The following is a 16,685-nucleotide window of genomic DNA, read 5'->3' as shown; positions in this document are numbered from 1 at the left end:
CGGTGTTTTGAGGAAGCATGAGGTTGCTTGGTTGTTTGTGAAGCAGTGTTGCTCGACAGATCATTTTTTGTACGACTGCCAGCACACGCGAGTTGCTGTGGTTGCTGGAGGATTATTTTTTGCGAATTCAGTCGAAGCGCACTTGGAAGTCAAAGTGACCGGGCCCCTTGGCCGTTCCTTTTATTCTGTGCCTCCGTGTTAAGATGGTCGCTCTCCTGTGAGAAGAGGCCTTGAGGCTTCCCAAAGGACTGCAGTTCAGTGTGCACCAGGGAAAAGAGTGGGAATGCACTTACCCGAAGCATTTTGAAACCAATTCTTAGTTATCCTTCCTTACAGAAAACCCCAGACCTCAAACTTGACGAGTGTTGTGACTCCTCATACTGACGGCTTGCAATCATTAAAGCGCTTGAAATGCAACACTTACCATAGCTAAGTAAAGCTGGATTCTCATTAAAAAGGATCCAGTGGTTATTTAAGATCTGTCAGATCTTCAGATTTGTAATCTACCTTTAAAACTCCACAGCTAGCAGTAAAGGGAAGGACAAAAGGGCTTTTCCCTGTTCACTGCTACACCAGCAAATTCCCCAGATCAAAGCCATCCTGCTGTTTGTGTTTATCAGAACAGCATCTGGCCTGACTTCACCACCACTGGGAAGCTGTGACAGAACCCAAGTATGAAATAGCAACCTTTTCCTTCAAAAAGGAAAGTAAGTTTGAGCATTGATCTTAACAAGAATAAGTTAAGATTTACTTTATGATAGAGCACATCTCAGGAGATGAGAAATTGAAAGCATTACTAATGGGAGATGCACATACCAAAAGTACTAGAGCTCCTATTCACTTTTCTAGCTTCATGTCCGACTAATGACTCTTTTCTTATAGATATGAATTACTCTCGGTTCATCACCACTGTGAGTGCGGCAAGAAAAGCATCTCCAATAAGACTTCTGAGTGAGTACATGCTTATTCTTCACAGGGTCTCTGGAAAGGTATCATTCTACATTCTGGACTTTGCTAGGGTGTTGTAGCTAAGGACTTGAAAAGACTTGAAAGAAAACCATACCGTAAGACTGACAAGGAAGGGCAGTTAACTGCCTTGGCTTTTCTCAAGTTCACATCTCAAGCAGGTGTAAAGAAGCATAAAGTGGATAGCCTTAAGCCATTTCAGAAACATATCAAAACAAGAAAAAGTATTGTCACTTCAACATGTGTCTAATAAAAATCTCTGCTAACATCTCTGAGGGCTTTAGGCACAGTTTGTTCCTGAATTGACACTGGTTGTCCAGGAATAAGCAACTACTAATGACCTGAAATTTTGCCCTAGCATAGTGTTTCTTTCCACCTAGCTTTCCCATATCCTCTTAGTTTCCATAAATTTCTCACCACCCGCATCCCCTCAGTGTCACTACACTTTCCCATATTATGCTATCTTTAAGAAAGGTTAATTGCCTACTTGTTTACTCACTTGAAACCTACAGGAACTTGACAGAATCAGAGTATGAGACATATCACTAGTTAAGTCTTCAGGGCTCAGCTTTTCTTGGTAAGGGGTTGGCATTTGCTGTTCTGCTTAAAATGCTTCATATAGGTACAGCTGACTCAACTAATTCACACTAGTCAGTCTCTGTACTTTTTCCAGTGGTACACTGATGCGCATCGGAACGCAAATATTAACTGGCACAGCTTGTGCTGAAAGACACACTGAGGCTGCAGTTTTGATGACAGAGTCTCTACCAGACCAAAAGTCACAGACATGAACCATGTTGCTGAACTGATAAGAATTAACTCCCTGTGCTCAAATTTGCTAATAAGTAGTGGAGCATCAGTTCAGCAACAGGAGGCTTCAAGCCATATCTGGCATCATCTGTAGTCCTCTGTCCTCTCATATCTGATGTAAAGCTGTCAAGCCAGCACAGATGCCATATCATGAGCTCTTAGATTTAATGCATTCAAGTGCTTTTGCTGAATTAAGGTCCAGTTTGCACTGCATAGATTGGATCTGAATGATTGTGAAACTGTGACTTTAAACCAAGAGTTGTTAACAATTTCTTCATACTGCATTATTTACTCAGTGCCTCTGCCACTAAAGCTGGGCTGCCAGAAACACTCCCACTCCCTTCTGGCAGAGTTGTAATCGTATATGTAACCATCAGTGTAACCACACTACTACTGCCACATCACCTGAAGCAAGACTGAACAAAAAACAAAGCCAATACTTCCACATTAGTCTAAACAGAAAATCATTACAATTTTAAGTTCTTGAAGGTTAAAAGACATCAGTCACAGAAGAAGTTTTTATAACAGTAGAACAGTCCAGATAAGGTTCTAAGATAAAGCTATTTATAATTGGTGTTAAAACAAGGATGATTTTTTTGTTTTGGTTAGTCCTGCCCACATCACCCTCCCCACCCCCAACACCTACTTAATCCAAATAGAAAGGTGAGTTTAAGAAGAATTATCATCCTTTTGAAGTCACGACAACTTAAAAGAATAAAAAAGTGAAAAGTGAAACAAGTTTCTCTGGACCATTATTACTAAAGGATATGATCAGTGTTGCAATCAAATTGTAACTAAGATATTTTCCTTTTACTCCAGCTGAACTGATGCAGAAGTCTCCTCCATCTCTCATCTCTCTGGCTGGCGGGGCACCAAACCCTAACGTTTTTCCATTTAAGAGGGCTACTATCACCATTGGACATGGAACTGCAATTGAGATTGAGGATGATCTGATGAAGAGAGCTCTCCAGTACTCGGCCTCAGCAGGGTATCTGTCAGAGCTGTTTGCACTTCAAGATATCAGGATCAAGGGGTCATAGAATCATTTATTGCATTAATTCACCAGTGGTTCTAAATCCTGTTTGACAGAAACAGGTTTAACATTCAGTTTGCTGCATTATTTACATGTTGGTTTAAGTGGAAAGTTTTGAACAGATGAGTAATTAAAGAAAAAAAAAAAGCCTCATACTAGTAATTCTCAAGCCAGGGCATTTCCTGGAGTATTTGAGAATCCAGACTCGGAGATCCCGAGGAGGAATCATTTTGTATTTTGCAACAAGTTACTCATTGAGAGATGCAGTTTCCACATTCTGGAGTATTTGTTTTGCTTTCATTTTTGGTGCCATATACAAAAGTCAGTATGTAGTACTTGCAGTAGTTGGAGGTGTTTTTAATATTGTCATTTTTAGTACAAAAATTGCATATTATTAAGTTACTTTAGCACTCACATGAACTCCCCAGCAGACAGCAGTGAGCCAGGCTTGTGACAGGTTTTCAAAAACATTTAGGTACCTACAGAGGCACATAGGGCATTAGTCAGTCAAGTTAAGAGTTTTCTTAATATTTAAATGAACCCAGCCATCTGTGAACATCCTAAAATATGTTAAGCCATTTTTTTCAGAAATACTAGCAGTTTTGTGAGTTTGTCACATTTGAGTATGGAAAGATCACTCCTAGGAGTGGATATTGTTCAGCCTCCAACTCTATTCCATCCCTGGTAAATCATTTTCTCACAGATTCCAGTGTGGTGTACATACTACAAATGCCTATCTCTTCTGCTTTTCCATAAGAAGCATTTCTCTTGTTTTCATCATTTAATAAAGCAGTCATAGAATCAGCATCTCAGTGTATCTCTGCGACAGCTGAAATCAGACTTGGAGACTGTGTGCTGGATTTTGCAGTGATTGGTTATAGCCTATCTTCAGCCTGTGGAGGACCGGAGATAAAATGTATTTTATTCACATTTCAGGATTCCAGAGCTCTTGTCTTGGCTAAAGAATTTCCAGCAGAGTCTACATAATCCTCCCACAGCCAACTACAGTCCTGAGCAAGGACAAATGGCAGTGTGTGTCACAACCGGCAGCCAGGAGGGCTTGTGTAAAGTAAGACCCAAAGCTTCATATGTTAAAAGCATTTCATTCCGAGATACTTATTCTTGCATCAGTTCACTTTTACTCAGCTTTAAGTGCCACTGTGTAATGGTATGCAGGGTACTTCATTAAACGTATGTCTCACAGTATTATCGATACAAAATAAAAGATAATAGAACTGAAGCAAGCATGGGAGTGTAATCTGTCAGGACTGCATGAGTGTTCGGGTGAACCAAAGAGCCTGTCAGAAAATATGCTATAAGACAACATTTCATATTAGTCAAATAGTGCAGTAATAAGTACAGAGGTGCATTATTTGCTTTGCCATAACTCAATTCTAATTATGTTAGACTTCCTTAAGTAATTACCCTTTCCAGTCCACTGTCACTGCTGCTTAGTTGATCCTTTCTGTAACTGAAGCACTTGTTTCTATTTTATAATAGAGCACTGTCTTCCCATTTCAAATCAGTGTTCTCTAGGCAATTACCTAACTTCATTTGGCTCTAAAGCAGGTTCTTCACAGACAGCATACTTAAATTATTAGGGATTTACTAATATCAAGGATTTTAAACCCACTAAGTAGTCAGAAGTATGAAGCACATGCACAAGAATCACACAACCTTTCTAAAACAGACTCTTTTCTTTCACAGGTGTTTGAAATGCTCATCAATCCTGGGGACAACATCCTTTTGGATGCACCTACATATGCTGGGACACTAGCAGCTGTAAGTATTCATTAGCTACAAAACATTGTGAATGTTACATTTGTAATATACAGCAACTTAGTGCCTGATCTGCAGGCTTGTATACACTGTCCGTATTTACTGAAAAGAGAAAAAACAAAACATATCTAAGAGTAGAGATTTTAGCATTAGTCCAGTTAATTTCATAAATACCTATTCATAGAGCCTTTTCTGCTAAAAGTTCTGTAAGAGCTATTCCCAGGACAGAAGCTCTTCCTCCAAATGCTAGTTCATTCAAGGGCTAAGGTAACATTTGGGATTAGAAAGCCATCACAACCTCGTTAGATTGAAGCAAATTTATAACCAGTGGGTATTTAAAAATGTGTCAGTACATTCATCTGAAGTATTTCATGGTCTGAGCATACTATAGATAAAAATAGCGTAAAATTGGAATAGGCTTGAAATATCCATGAAGATGTAAGCATTAAGATGTGAATTAGTAAGAACTGTACAATAATAGCTAAGTTTATTTCTGAGAAGTAACTTAATCAGTATGTAATAAAATGTCAGCTCAAAATGCAAAAGAACTGTAAGAAGGGCTAAATAGATAATTCACCACAATTTCAGTCTAGTCTCCCCTTGTATCAAAAGGAATTTTGTTACTGTTCGTTGTGCTAAGTTTGCATATATGTTGTCTAATAAAATCTGCTTTGTTAGAACTATTTTGACAATGCAGCAACTTGCATTTTTATTTAAAAATGCAGAGCACTACACAGTACAAATTGGAATTCCACAGAGGTGAGAAACTTGCTTGCTTGCTTGTATTTTACCTCTTATTTTTTCATACTGCTGTCAGCATGTCATTGCAGTAACATTATTTCATTCTCCATTGCATCGCTGAATATATCTGTTGAGAACAGATTCCTTGCACTTTGTCAGTGAAGAGTAGCTTATAGTTCTGGCACTTTCACTGGAGTGTAAGTTGTCAGTAGGAACAAAGGTGCTATGAAATTATTATCTGTGGTGAGAGCATGAGGAGTCCTGAGACAACATAGCTGAAATTCAGAAAATCCCTTTCTGCTTGCAAAACCGTGTGTGATTTCCTAGAGACGAGCAGCAGATAAACATAGGAGCTATCCATTTCTTCTCGTTTGGCTTAACAGGGCACATAGAGCAATGTGCTAAGTTTGACCAGCTTCACAGTAAATTCAGGCAAAGTTCTTTTTGAACCATGGGCAAATGGAGTTTGAGATTAGAGCTATGAAGTCAGAAAGACTTTGTATCAGTGAAATTATACAGTGCCAGTGACAAAAGGAAGACCTTTGAATTACAAGATTATGACAGTTTTGTTCCTCTTATCAACAGCTGAGACCTTTGGGTTGTAACATAATTAATATTCCTAGTGACCAACACGGCATTGTTCCAAAAGCTCTAAAAGAAATTCTATCTAACTGGAGCACAGAAGATGTGAAAAATCATAGCCACCACCTCCCCAAGTTTCTGTACACCATTCCAAATGGGTGCAACCCAACTGGAAACTCTCTGACCGCGGAGCGCAAGAAGGAGATTTACCAGGTGTGTAGCTGGGGCCTTGTGAACCTTGTAGGTGGAAATGGGTAATTGGTGGTCTCATCTGAGTTGAGGATACCCCATGTCTGGTATTTGGGCCTATTAGTGGTCCAGTAGACTCTTCTCCTAGAGCTTGTTTCTAGCAGAAGCTCTTTGATGACAACTCTTCTGTATTAGATAAACTGTTTTTCCACTAGTAGCCCATTTCTGGCTGTATCTTTGCCATGGGCTTCAAACTAGACTTTCTGCAGATTTTCTGCACAGTTTGAACACTACATGGAACACACCTTCTACATGTGTCCTTGTACTGCAGGTACCATGTTTTATCTTGCAATTGCTTGATGTCTTAGTTGGCACATCGACTGAGCTTGATAGAGCTTTATCTATAGGCAATGTGCAATCCATGGGATCATAGTATGGTCCTGGAATAGGCCCAAGATACAGGAAGAACTGAATTTAGTGTCTTTACATTTTAACAAATCTTTACTTTTTATTCGTTTCTTTAGCTTGCAAGAAAATATGATTTCCTCATTATAGAAGACGATCCTTACTACTTCCTTCAGTTTGAAAAGGTAATTTGTTTTCCATACTCCTTAGCAACACCTTTTCTGGTCCAGGAGAAAGCTAAGGTTTGAGCCATGGATCTTTCTACACACTTCTTCATGTCCTACCAAAGTAGTTGTAGGCCTCACACCTACACAGTCTGTGCTACTTTCAGGTGCTGTCCCCTTTGTGGTATTTTATTGCGTCAGTCCTGCCAAGCAGTGGTTCAAACTCCTCAAGCTTTATACAGGACAATTTCCTTCAGTAATCGGAAAATAGCAAAGACTTAGCCTCCAGAGCAAAACAAGTATGCCATAGAAGCAGCACTTGAAAATAGCAGCCTAGTTCCTTCCAGCCCAGTCTTATTTCATTCAGTGGAAGACTGCCTACTCCCAGTCCCATTTTTACCCCTTTGCCTTTTGGAGAATTTGAGAGAGCTCTCCCAGAGAGCGAAGGAAGTAGTGCTGGATAGGCAGCTTTCCTCCTTCATGGAAGTTTTCCCCAAATGGTTAACAAGTGTTGACCGGTCTTCACACATGGATCTACAGCTGCACAGTCTGCAAAATTACCTAACTTCAGGAATAACGGCTGGTCTTACAAAGCAGTAAAACAGTGGTAGAAACTGAAGTTCTATATTTTTATATTTTGTGTTTTCTGTGGCAGGAGGCAGTAAAACTGTTTCACTTATGAATAGCACTGTGTAGCTTTGTTAACAAATATAAGGGGAGAAAGTGTAAAAGTAGAATTCTTAATAAGGATAAAGTGTGTTGAACTCAGATTATCATATCTTCTGATTTTAAGATGAAGCTAAAAGCTACAAGATCTCGTCTTAGAAATTACAGTGTATGTTTACTCCATAAAAAAATCATGGCAGTGAAATCATATTTCTGTCTCCTACTGATGGCATCATACCAAAATTTTAACTGAACACTTGTATGCTCAACAGTGGGCAAAGCACCAACAAAAAAGGCTGATTTGATGACTTTCATAGAATATTGTAATCACATCTCAGACAGCTAGTCTACGTCATTTATCAGCAAGTTACTGGATTTTTTCCTTGAAATGCACATCTGTGAAGTATTTGTTTTACTGAAATATTTCTTTAAGAAATTTTGTATGTCTTCATATTAAATAAAATAATTCCATCATAATCCCTACTAGCACCTTAAATATTTTTTATTTTTGTTCCAAGCCATGGGCTCCATCTTTCCTCTCAATGGATGTGGATGGCCGAGTTATCAGGACAGACTCTTTCTCTAAAATTCTCTCATCTGGGTAAGGCCAGCTTCAGACTGCTCAGCACTGCCTGTTCAGTTAAGGCACAAGGCTAATACTTCATACAAAATGATTAAATGTATCCCTATTTTTTCATCTAATTTCTATCCATTTTGGGAACATACCTTTGGATCCATAGCTTTTCTCAGTCTGCTCACTTATGTCATCTCTTGGCAGTCATTTAACTCCAAATTCTGTTTCTCTTCTGATATTGGTAGTTAAGCCACTCTCCCCAAGCAGCCTGTTCTTGCAGACACCGTCTAGGCAGAAAGATGCTGGATTCCAGCTCTGTTCGTGGAGCTCCTAGAGCTCTTCTCTCTTCCATTTCTCCTATCCCTTACCATTCCTGCAGACTCCCTGAACTTGTAGTACAGAACAGAAATGATGGCATCATACTTCACAAACTATTTATAACATTATAGTGATCTCTCAATTTCTAGCCTTAAAGTTCTTTTAGGTAGTTTGCATCTGCCTGAAAAGCTAAGGTCGTTGTTTTCCATTTCTCACAAGTCAACATATTTTATCTTGATTTTATTATCCTAATAGATAGAAGAAAGTAATGTGAACTCAGCACTGGCAGCTAGCGGATTATAACCCCATCCCTGAGAAAGTAAGGACATAGCATGATGCTAAGTGTGATTACACTTTCTGAAGTGACACTGCATAAAGGCATGATGCAATTTTATCTTTGTCAAAGACACATATGAGCTTACTGGATCTATTTTTCTTCAAAGAAAAATCTTCAGCTGGTCTGTAAAGATGGGCCATAATAACTGAGGTTTGAATAAGGATCTAGTTTATCAGGCTAAATTCCATTTATTCTGCAGTACTGAAAAGGAGAGAAAGAATAAAGCTGTTTGCCACTTCCTATCTGTTTCTAAAAGCCTCAGCATTCTTGAGTTTTCATTACGTGAAAACCTATCTTTTCTTTCACTTTGATTCATGTAATCTTTACAGTAGCAGAGGAAAGCTTATAAACGTGAGATATGTTCTGAACTAAGAAGCTACTATAAGCGTTAAAACCTTTAAATGTTTTTATTTCATGACTTTGATACTCAGCTCATAAATTGTATAAGCTTGGGGCCTAGGGCAGCATTAAGAGAGAGATAAATGCATAGAAGATCCTTACAATATCAATGAAATGATTACATGTTTTCCCAGTTATAAGTGTAACCATAACTCACAGAAAGTATTGGCACATTGCATTTCTGTAATAACTTTTTGCCTTTTTTCCCCCCCCAGGTTAAGAATAGGTTTTCTGACAGGTCCCAAGCCTCTTATCGACAGAGTTGTTCTCCACATTCAGGTTTCAACAATGCACACCAGCACTTTCACACAGGCAAGTACCAAACTGCCAACTGAATTGTATTTAGAAAAGATAATGTATTCCGAGACACAAGAAAACACAAAGAACAGCTTTGCACTTTCACAGACATTCTGCACTTCGGTTTTTAATTAGCACATACATTGTCAATTCTGCCAAAGGAAGAGAGACCACCATAGAAATTAAAACCAGAGCTAGAGGGTGTCAGTGCATGGAAAGCACAGTTAATATGCCCTTAACCCTCAGATTTCAAAAAGTAAGGTTTAAAATACCTTATATCTCTTACTAGTAGTTTCACTTGAAACACCTCAATGTAAAGCATACATTGGAAGAAGCACTTAGTGTTTTTCTATAATTAGAAAAATACTGTCAGTCCACAAAGATATTGCGAAGCAGCCTGTCAACTGCATCCCCCTTATGCTTAGTAATAAGAGAGACAAGACACTGAGCACATCTAAATACAGCTTCTATCTTTCAGCTCCATTAGTTCATCATAGGTGCAGTATTAAAGCAGAGAGGGCAGGAAGATATGGGCAGGAAGAAAGCAGTGTCACCTTCCTTTTTCTGTCCAATTACTGTGTTTAGCTCTCCATCCATTTTTACTTCCCCTCACCCCAACTTCCAAACACTGCCATGATCCTTGGAGACAGCACTAACAGACTGCAATGGTCTGCTGCTGTTCCCACCTCTGTTTATAAAGGGCTCCAAGAGACCCCACATGCAATTTCTTGCCTAGGTGGAATTTTAAATCAGGCTACATATCTTTTGACGAATGCAGAGCAGTCCTGTTTAAAATACAGTATTGATAATGTGTTCTATTTCTTCAGATTATGATATCACAGCTGCTTCAGCAATGGGGAGAAAAGGGTTTCTTGGAGCATATAGACAGGTAGGGTTATGTCATGCTGATTCTCATCATCTGTCATGGTGCTTCTTGTTACCTACTAAAAACGTTCTTTGCAGTAAACAAGTCAGAGGAGGTGCACCAGCATCAGGCCAAATGGATAAGTCAGGCCACCACAACTGACAGTGTTCCCACAAGAGTCCTAAAGAAGCTCAGTGGGCAGTTGCAGATGTGCAAGTCAGGGCACGTAACCTACCTCTACAGACTGACAGTCTGCCTGTGCGCTGGCACATTGTGCAGCTCCCATCTGAAGGGAGCTCAGAAAGATCCCGGGAGCTCCAAGTCAGTGAATAAAGTTTCCATCCCTGCTAAAATGGTAATGTCTATAGCAATATCACTAATATCACTGAGCACAAAAGCTATGGAGAAAGAGTCAGCAGAGCTTCTATAAAGGGAGTTCTCCTGCCTCACAAACTCAGCAGCAACTCGCCCTCTAAAAATCCTTAATCTAACAACTGTGGATGCTTATACAAAGACCTACAGAGAGCAGTGAGATTCACCTACACTCTAAACATTGCCTTTATCGCCATTCTTGGAGACAGAGCGCTGGGCTAAGATCTAACCCAGCAAGGCATTTCTTACACTCTGACACACATTTAGTTTTCATTTATTGTGCTGGAGGGGCATAGTCTCTCTTGAGTATCGGTGCTTCATTTCAGATGCCATTCAAACCCCAAGTTTGCTACTTCAGTGGGAGTACCTATACCAGAAACGTGAGCAAAGGGAGCCTGCCTGTACCAGAAATGTGAGCCAAGTGAGCAAAGCATGGAAAAAGTTCTATATTGCACTTTAACAGCCACTTCTATCCCCTGAATACCTGTCTGTTGTCCATACTATAAACACTAGTATTTAAAAAATAAATAATAATGCAGACAGACCAGCCCTTGGTTTAAGAACTAGGAACATAAAGACAGGTTTTGCAGGGAAACTTGGACCATGCTTCAGCTCAACTTCCAGCAATTTGAAAAATATACTCTAAATGCATTTTTTTGCTTACCTTTTTCTTGTAGGCCGAAAAGGTGTCCTTGCTCAAGCCAGAAAGCTGTTCATCCTCTTAAGCCAACAAAAGCAGTGCTACAATAGGGTAGCTGCAACCCTTTATAACCTTCTAGACTAGTTCTCAGGTGATTTATTAATGAGGCCCAACAGCTGACTGAAGTCTCTTCCAGGTGATTTCATTTGGACAAGGTTGACTTGTTAGATCATGCTTTTAAGTAGAAGGTAGCCTGTTGTTTGAAACAGCTACATTTTTGTGGTAGTCTTGACTTAATAATGCAATTTCATTCTAACATTAAAGTAAAATGATAACGAAAAGGCAAAAACTTGCAACAGAATTTGTGATGTGGTAAAATCTGCATATGTGAGATTTACAATTTCATGCAGAATGTAGCATGGTATAGGGCGAGTCCCAAAACTACATAAGCCTTTAGTGATGGTGATGTTTGTCTATCAGGTGTAATAAAATACATCCAGAAATCAAAGCTCTTGGTTCAGAGAATGTATAAAAAAAAATCTAAATGTAAAATTCATGCAAATTGCTAAGTAGGTTTTCTCTACAGAGATGAAAACACATTTGCATCTCATTTATGAACTCTGTATCAGGCATTTCTCTTGTGTTTCCCGATGCACAGCTGTCTCACTGTATGTCAACAAAAGCCACTGCACAAGACTTGTCCATGTTGAAACTTGTGCTAGGGTCATTTTCCCCAGTAAGAGATTGAATTATTTGGAAGTTTTGCTTAAAGGGTGAAGGAGATAGGTTCAAAAGTTTAGAAAAGGGGAAGCCATCAAATAATCATGACAGGTCTGTCATATTATTTGCTTTTTACCTTGTGAAATGACATTTCCATGTGTACCTATTATACAAATTCAACCCAAATGCACAGATACTGGGTTGGTGCTTTCTCATATGTCTAAGTCCTTAATTTTCCTCAGTATGCCTGTTTTGTGTGGTAAATATTGCTGACAGGACTTGTACCTACTGATATAATAGAAAGAATGGATATAACACATACACTTTCTATGGCATGCACACCTTAAGAAGCAGCTACATAGGCACTTCTCTGTCTGGTTGATCAGTGCCCTCTTGGAGATATGCTGAAGTATTCAGGACTTCTCTAGTACATAAGCAAAGTTTTATACACACGGTATATTCAAATGTGCCCATTTGGGATATGCTCATATTTCCATTAAATGTGCATTTAGGTTGTTCAAGTAGAAAAGCTTTGTTTCTGCCTTTGGAAACAAAGGGACTCAAACTCTATGAGATCATGACTTTGAATTGGTAATTTACTTTCAGAGTGGTGGACTTCTATAGAACCCAGCGAGATGCAATGCTCATTGCTGCTGACAGATGGTTAAAAGGTCAGTTGAGTGCAACATAGCTAATCACTTTTTTTTTTCCTAGCTATTTACCATCTTTGTGTTCAAGAAAAATCACTAAAGTTCATTTCTTGACTGAAGCGACAGATAAGCACTATAAGCAAATCAATGACATTAAATATTAAGCTTAGGACAAATTATTTAGTGCTGCTGTTTTCATGCTTTTCTGGTGGGACAAGGGGATGGTGATGAGAAAAAAGCTCACCACGTTACTGTATAAAGCAGTTTTACAACAGCGTATATTTCACTCCACTATGTTCTTATACTTATGTTTAAAATCTCTGCCTTTAAAATCTGTCTGAAATAGCCAGATTTAGTGGTCTTAATTTAAAAGAAGATACAAGCAATCGATATAACAGTAGTACAGAAATCAATTTCAAATATCCCCTTTGGAGGTTAATCCCTGAGCACAGAAAGAATTTGATCAACAATAATGCAATTGCAGTTAGTGACTCGTTCCTTTTAGTGAGTCTGAGTGGAATCTGCAATAACTGCTTAAGAACTGCCCACCTACCTTAGATGATGCTTCAAAGGATGTGGGTACCTGGACACGCCATAACCATTGATGTGCTACTCTTACTAATTCCAGGTTTTTAGGTATGAAGTATTTATTTTTCTTCTACATAGCTCCGAACAGCCGTGGGTTGTTGACCTAGGTAGGCTCTCTTTGTCTCAGTTCCCCACATATCAAAACAGTGTAATAACACTGGTCTACCACTGTACTATAAACACTGTTCTAAATACACTGGTCTGTCACTGTATTCTGAGAATGTACTCATGTAAAAGACAAGGGGGTCTTCATGTTTTCTAGTAATAGGAGGCATAATATTATGGAAGACAGACCTTTACTTTGTAGATGTATAATGGTTGAAGACATCAAGGAAGAACGGGAGAAGATGTTAAGTCAGATAAATAGTTTCTTAAAAAATATGTCCAAAACCAGATAAAGAATTCTAGGCAAACAAAAGGTATACAGTAGTCTGCAAATACAATTTGAGACATAAATTCTCTCTAAGGCTTCTCATCCTCCTCATAACTCCTGGGCTCTCCTTTTCTGTGGGGAAAAAATGGTGATCGTTGTTAATTTAAAGGAAAACAGTTTTGTGCTTTGCTAATTGTAAACTGTATTGATAGTCAACGTGATATTAAGAGAAACTGCATCAGAAAAATTATTTTAGATCATTTATGTGATCTGAAAGAAATCAACAAATATAGCTCATTAATGTTTGAGATTTCTGTGATTCAGAGCAATGACTTTCACAGAGTATAGAGGGTACCCGCCCAAGTGCACTACTTAAAAATTGGCAAGTGGCATCCTGGCTCCGTGTCCTACATTGCCTTTGAGTCCACTGGAGCCACAAACCTACAACATCACTGAGTCTATGATGTGTCAGTTAAAGGCGGGACAGAAGTTCTTTATTGATTCCCTTCTTTTCTCCCTCTTCCAGACTTGGCTGAGTGGCACCCTCCTGCTGCTGGCATGTTCTTATGGATCAAAATCAAGGGCGTTTCTGATACACAGCAGCTGATCATGGAAAAAGCTTTGCAGAAAGAAGTATGACCTATGGTTTAATGGCTGATGTTGAAATGAAATGAGGGAAGGATAAAATAAGTTTACCGTATCTATCCACACATAATGCGCACAAATAAAAAGCAGAGGAATTTGTTGGGCACCGTCACTGAGTCTGCAAATCAGGCATTGTGTCCTAATGACTCATTAATAAAAGATATTCATGTCTGTATTAGGATGTTGATATTTAATCAGTGTAGTTAAATTTAAGCCATTACAATATGTAGTGCAATATATTCATATATGTGCCTATATGAACAATGGCTGCTCACTGTATCTTTTTTGTAAGAGATTGCGAGTTTTACAATTATTTATAAGAGCCAACACTGTGTACTGAGTAAACAACATCCAATCTCACTGGTGCTTCTAAATGTTGTGATGATAAGCCCAACCTGGTAACCCACCGGCCTACATAACCAGAACCTAAGAGCCCTTTGATTTTGTTATGAAAAGGTTGCATATTTTTGGCTTCGCATTTTGAAGAGAAGAAATATATTACGCCATGTTCTGATAGCAGTGTTTCAGCAGTAAGCCTTCTCCAATTTAATTTAACATAGTGCTTTGAAACTGTAGAAGTGGTGATAACTGGACAACTAATCAATTTTTCTTAGGTGTTACTGGTTCCTGGAGAAGCATTCAATATTGATAGTTCAGAGCCTAGTCCTTATGTCAGAGCCTCCTTCTCTCTGTCTTCTCCAGCCCAGATGGATCTGGTAAGTGAGGTATTTTGGGGGTTTTTTTACATTCTTATAAAGACAGTTTCTCACATAATAATGCTTCGTTATTTTTACTTACTTCTTAAGTGTTTTCTTGAATATTAGCGTAGATTTTTTAAGTACTGAGGTGATTAAGCAGTAATTTTGAAGCAATATTAGCTGTTTCTTAGGCAAGGTGCTCATATCCAAATGACCCAAAAGGTACCAAATTTTTAGGACCACTTAAAGTATTTCTGTGTATCTCATACATGTAGAATCTTACACTTAATCATCTCAGACATTATTCATAAAGGCTTTACTGAAGTCAGAGTGTTGCTGTTTGCTTTAGCATTGGCAAGCATCGCATAGCTTTTATTTTCCAGACTTTCCATTTCTGAGATTGAATTGTGTGTTTTCTTTTGTTTGTGTGCATTGTCAGTCCTTTATAAGAAAGAGTATTATTTTTCTGTCATACAATTGACATACATGTTGTATTTCATTTCTCAAGAACTAATCATCTATGTATTATGGGAACATTTTGGAAGGTATTTGGCTGTATCTGTAAAGTTAGTGGAAGGATAGGTAGGAGACACTTATTTGTGCAGATTTAATACTCATTTGATTCAGGTACTTGAAACAGTTCAGTATTTGTAGTTGTACTTCCGTTCAGTTGTGAAGGTTTGTAACATAAACATTTCTATTGCCTTTCTATTTCTTCCGCATTTCTTCTATTTCTTCCTTCTTCTTTGTACAAGTAATTGATAACCGTACTATTGACAATCAATTTGTGTCTTTTATATGCTTCTTCACTCAGCTGTTCTTCCTTTTCTTTCCTCTAGGCCCTTATATTAAGTTAAAAGAGATATTTTTCCAGGGATCACTAGTTCTATTAAAATTACAACTGTTTAGTTGCATCTGAACTCCGAATAACCTTTGAACAGGAATACATGTATTTTTCCGTTTCAGAAAACTTTGCCTTTTATTTTTCCAGCAGAGAAGTGGAAGCTTTGTCCAGTCAAAGCCCGTACCTGTTGGTATAAGAGGAAGACAGAAAATATCAGCAGAATTTGGCAGTGTAAAATACTGAGTTTGTATAGGGCTAGGGTAGTTTTAGTAGTTTTACAGGTTTGATGTGTTGCCTATTTAAGTAATGTTGGCATATAAATGTGAACCATATTTGTGTCATTGCAGGCCTTCAGGAGACTGGCTGACCTGATAAAAGAAGCTTTGTGAAAAAGCTAAATAGAGGTCTTGCAGCAATCAAAATAATATCCAGAAAATATTAACGTTTGGATTTTATCAGAATACTTTAAAAGCAAGCACAATACAGTGGATGTTTCCTTAGATCATTTCAGCCACAAAAGCAAAAACTCAAAGAACAAAACCCAATTTGCTTAAATTTTTGACAGGATGTTGCATTACTAAATTTATTTCAATTCAGAAACAGTTACTATATTCAAAACCAAAATGTTCTGTTTCCTGTCAAATTTATGGCTTTGTTAGATTTTAATTGATTTTTGTTCTGGCTTTCGGTTTCTATTTGGGTTCGAAACAGCGAAATCAATTACTTAGGAAGTTGCACCTGAGATTGTCTTAGCCACTATTACTTTGGGGGCCGGTTAGCTCATTGGGTTGAGCGCGGTGCTGACAACAATGACAATACCGAGGTCGCGGTCGAGGTCGTGGGTTCGATTCCCGCTCGGTCCCCATGTGTTGCCTGGTCTAGTCGAGAGGTGGCGTCCCTGCCCATGACAGGGAGGTTGGACTAGATGATCTCTAAGCTCCCTTCCAGCCTAGGCCATTCTATGATTCTATGCTTCTACTTAATTCCAACTGATACATTCCTCCACCACCTTATGTTGGAATTGGATTTG

General features: G+C 38.6%; 1 protein-coding gene across 2 annotated transcripts; it reads left to right on the top strand.

The window, feature by feature from the left end:
* The first annotated feature begins 884 nt into the window (after nucleotides 1–884).
* AADAT (aminoadipate aminotransferase) lies at nucleotides 885–16,094 on the top strand. 2 transcript variants are annotated; one of them, XM_009872911.1, is made up of 13 exons: nucleotides 885–951; nucleotides 2,596–2,764; nucleotides 3,746–3,878; nucleotides 4,517–4,591; nucleotides 5,915–6,124; nucleotides 6,625–6,690; nucleotides 7,854–7,936; nucleotides 9,179–9,275; nucleotides 10,088–10,149; nucleotides 12,464–12,528; nucleotides 13,995–14,101; nucleotides 14,728–14,829; nucleotides 16,003–16,094. In XM_009872911.1, exons 1-13 carry the CDS (start codon nucleotides 885–887, stop codon nucleotides 16,042–16,044), a joined length of 1,278 nt encoding a protein of 425 aa, XP_009871213.1. In that variant the 3' UTR covers nucleotides 16,045–16,094. The 2 variants fall into 2 exon arrangements, with proteins under 2 accessions (XP_009871213.1, XP_009871212.1); XM_009872910.1 differs by having other exon boundaries at nucleotides 885–977; nucleotides 2,613–2,764.
* Nucleotides 16,095–16,685: the final 591 nt, after the last annotated feature.

This window comes from Apaloderma vittatum, unplaced genomic scaffold (assembly GCF_000703405.1).
Source record: "Apaloderma vittatum isolate BGI_N311 unplaced genomic scaffold, ASM70340v1 scaffold2937, whole genome shotgun sequence".
NCBI lineage: Eukaryota > Metazoa > Chordata > Aves > Trogoniformes > Trogonidae > Apaloderma > Apaloderma vittatum.
This window is presented reverse-complemented; position numbering and strand designations above follow the sequence as displayed.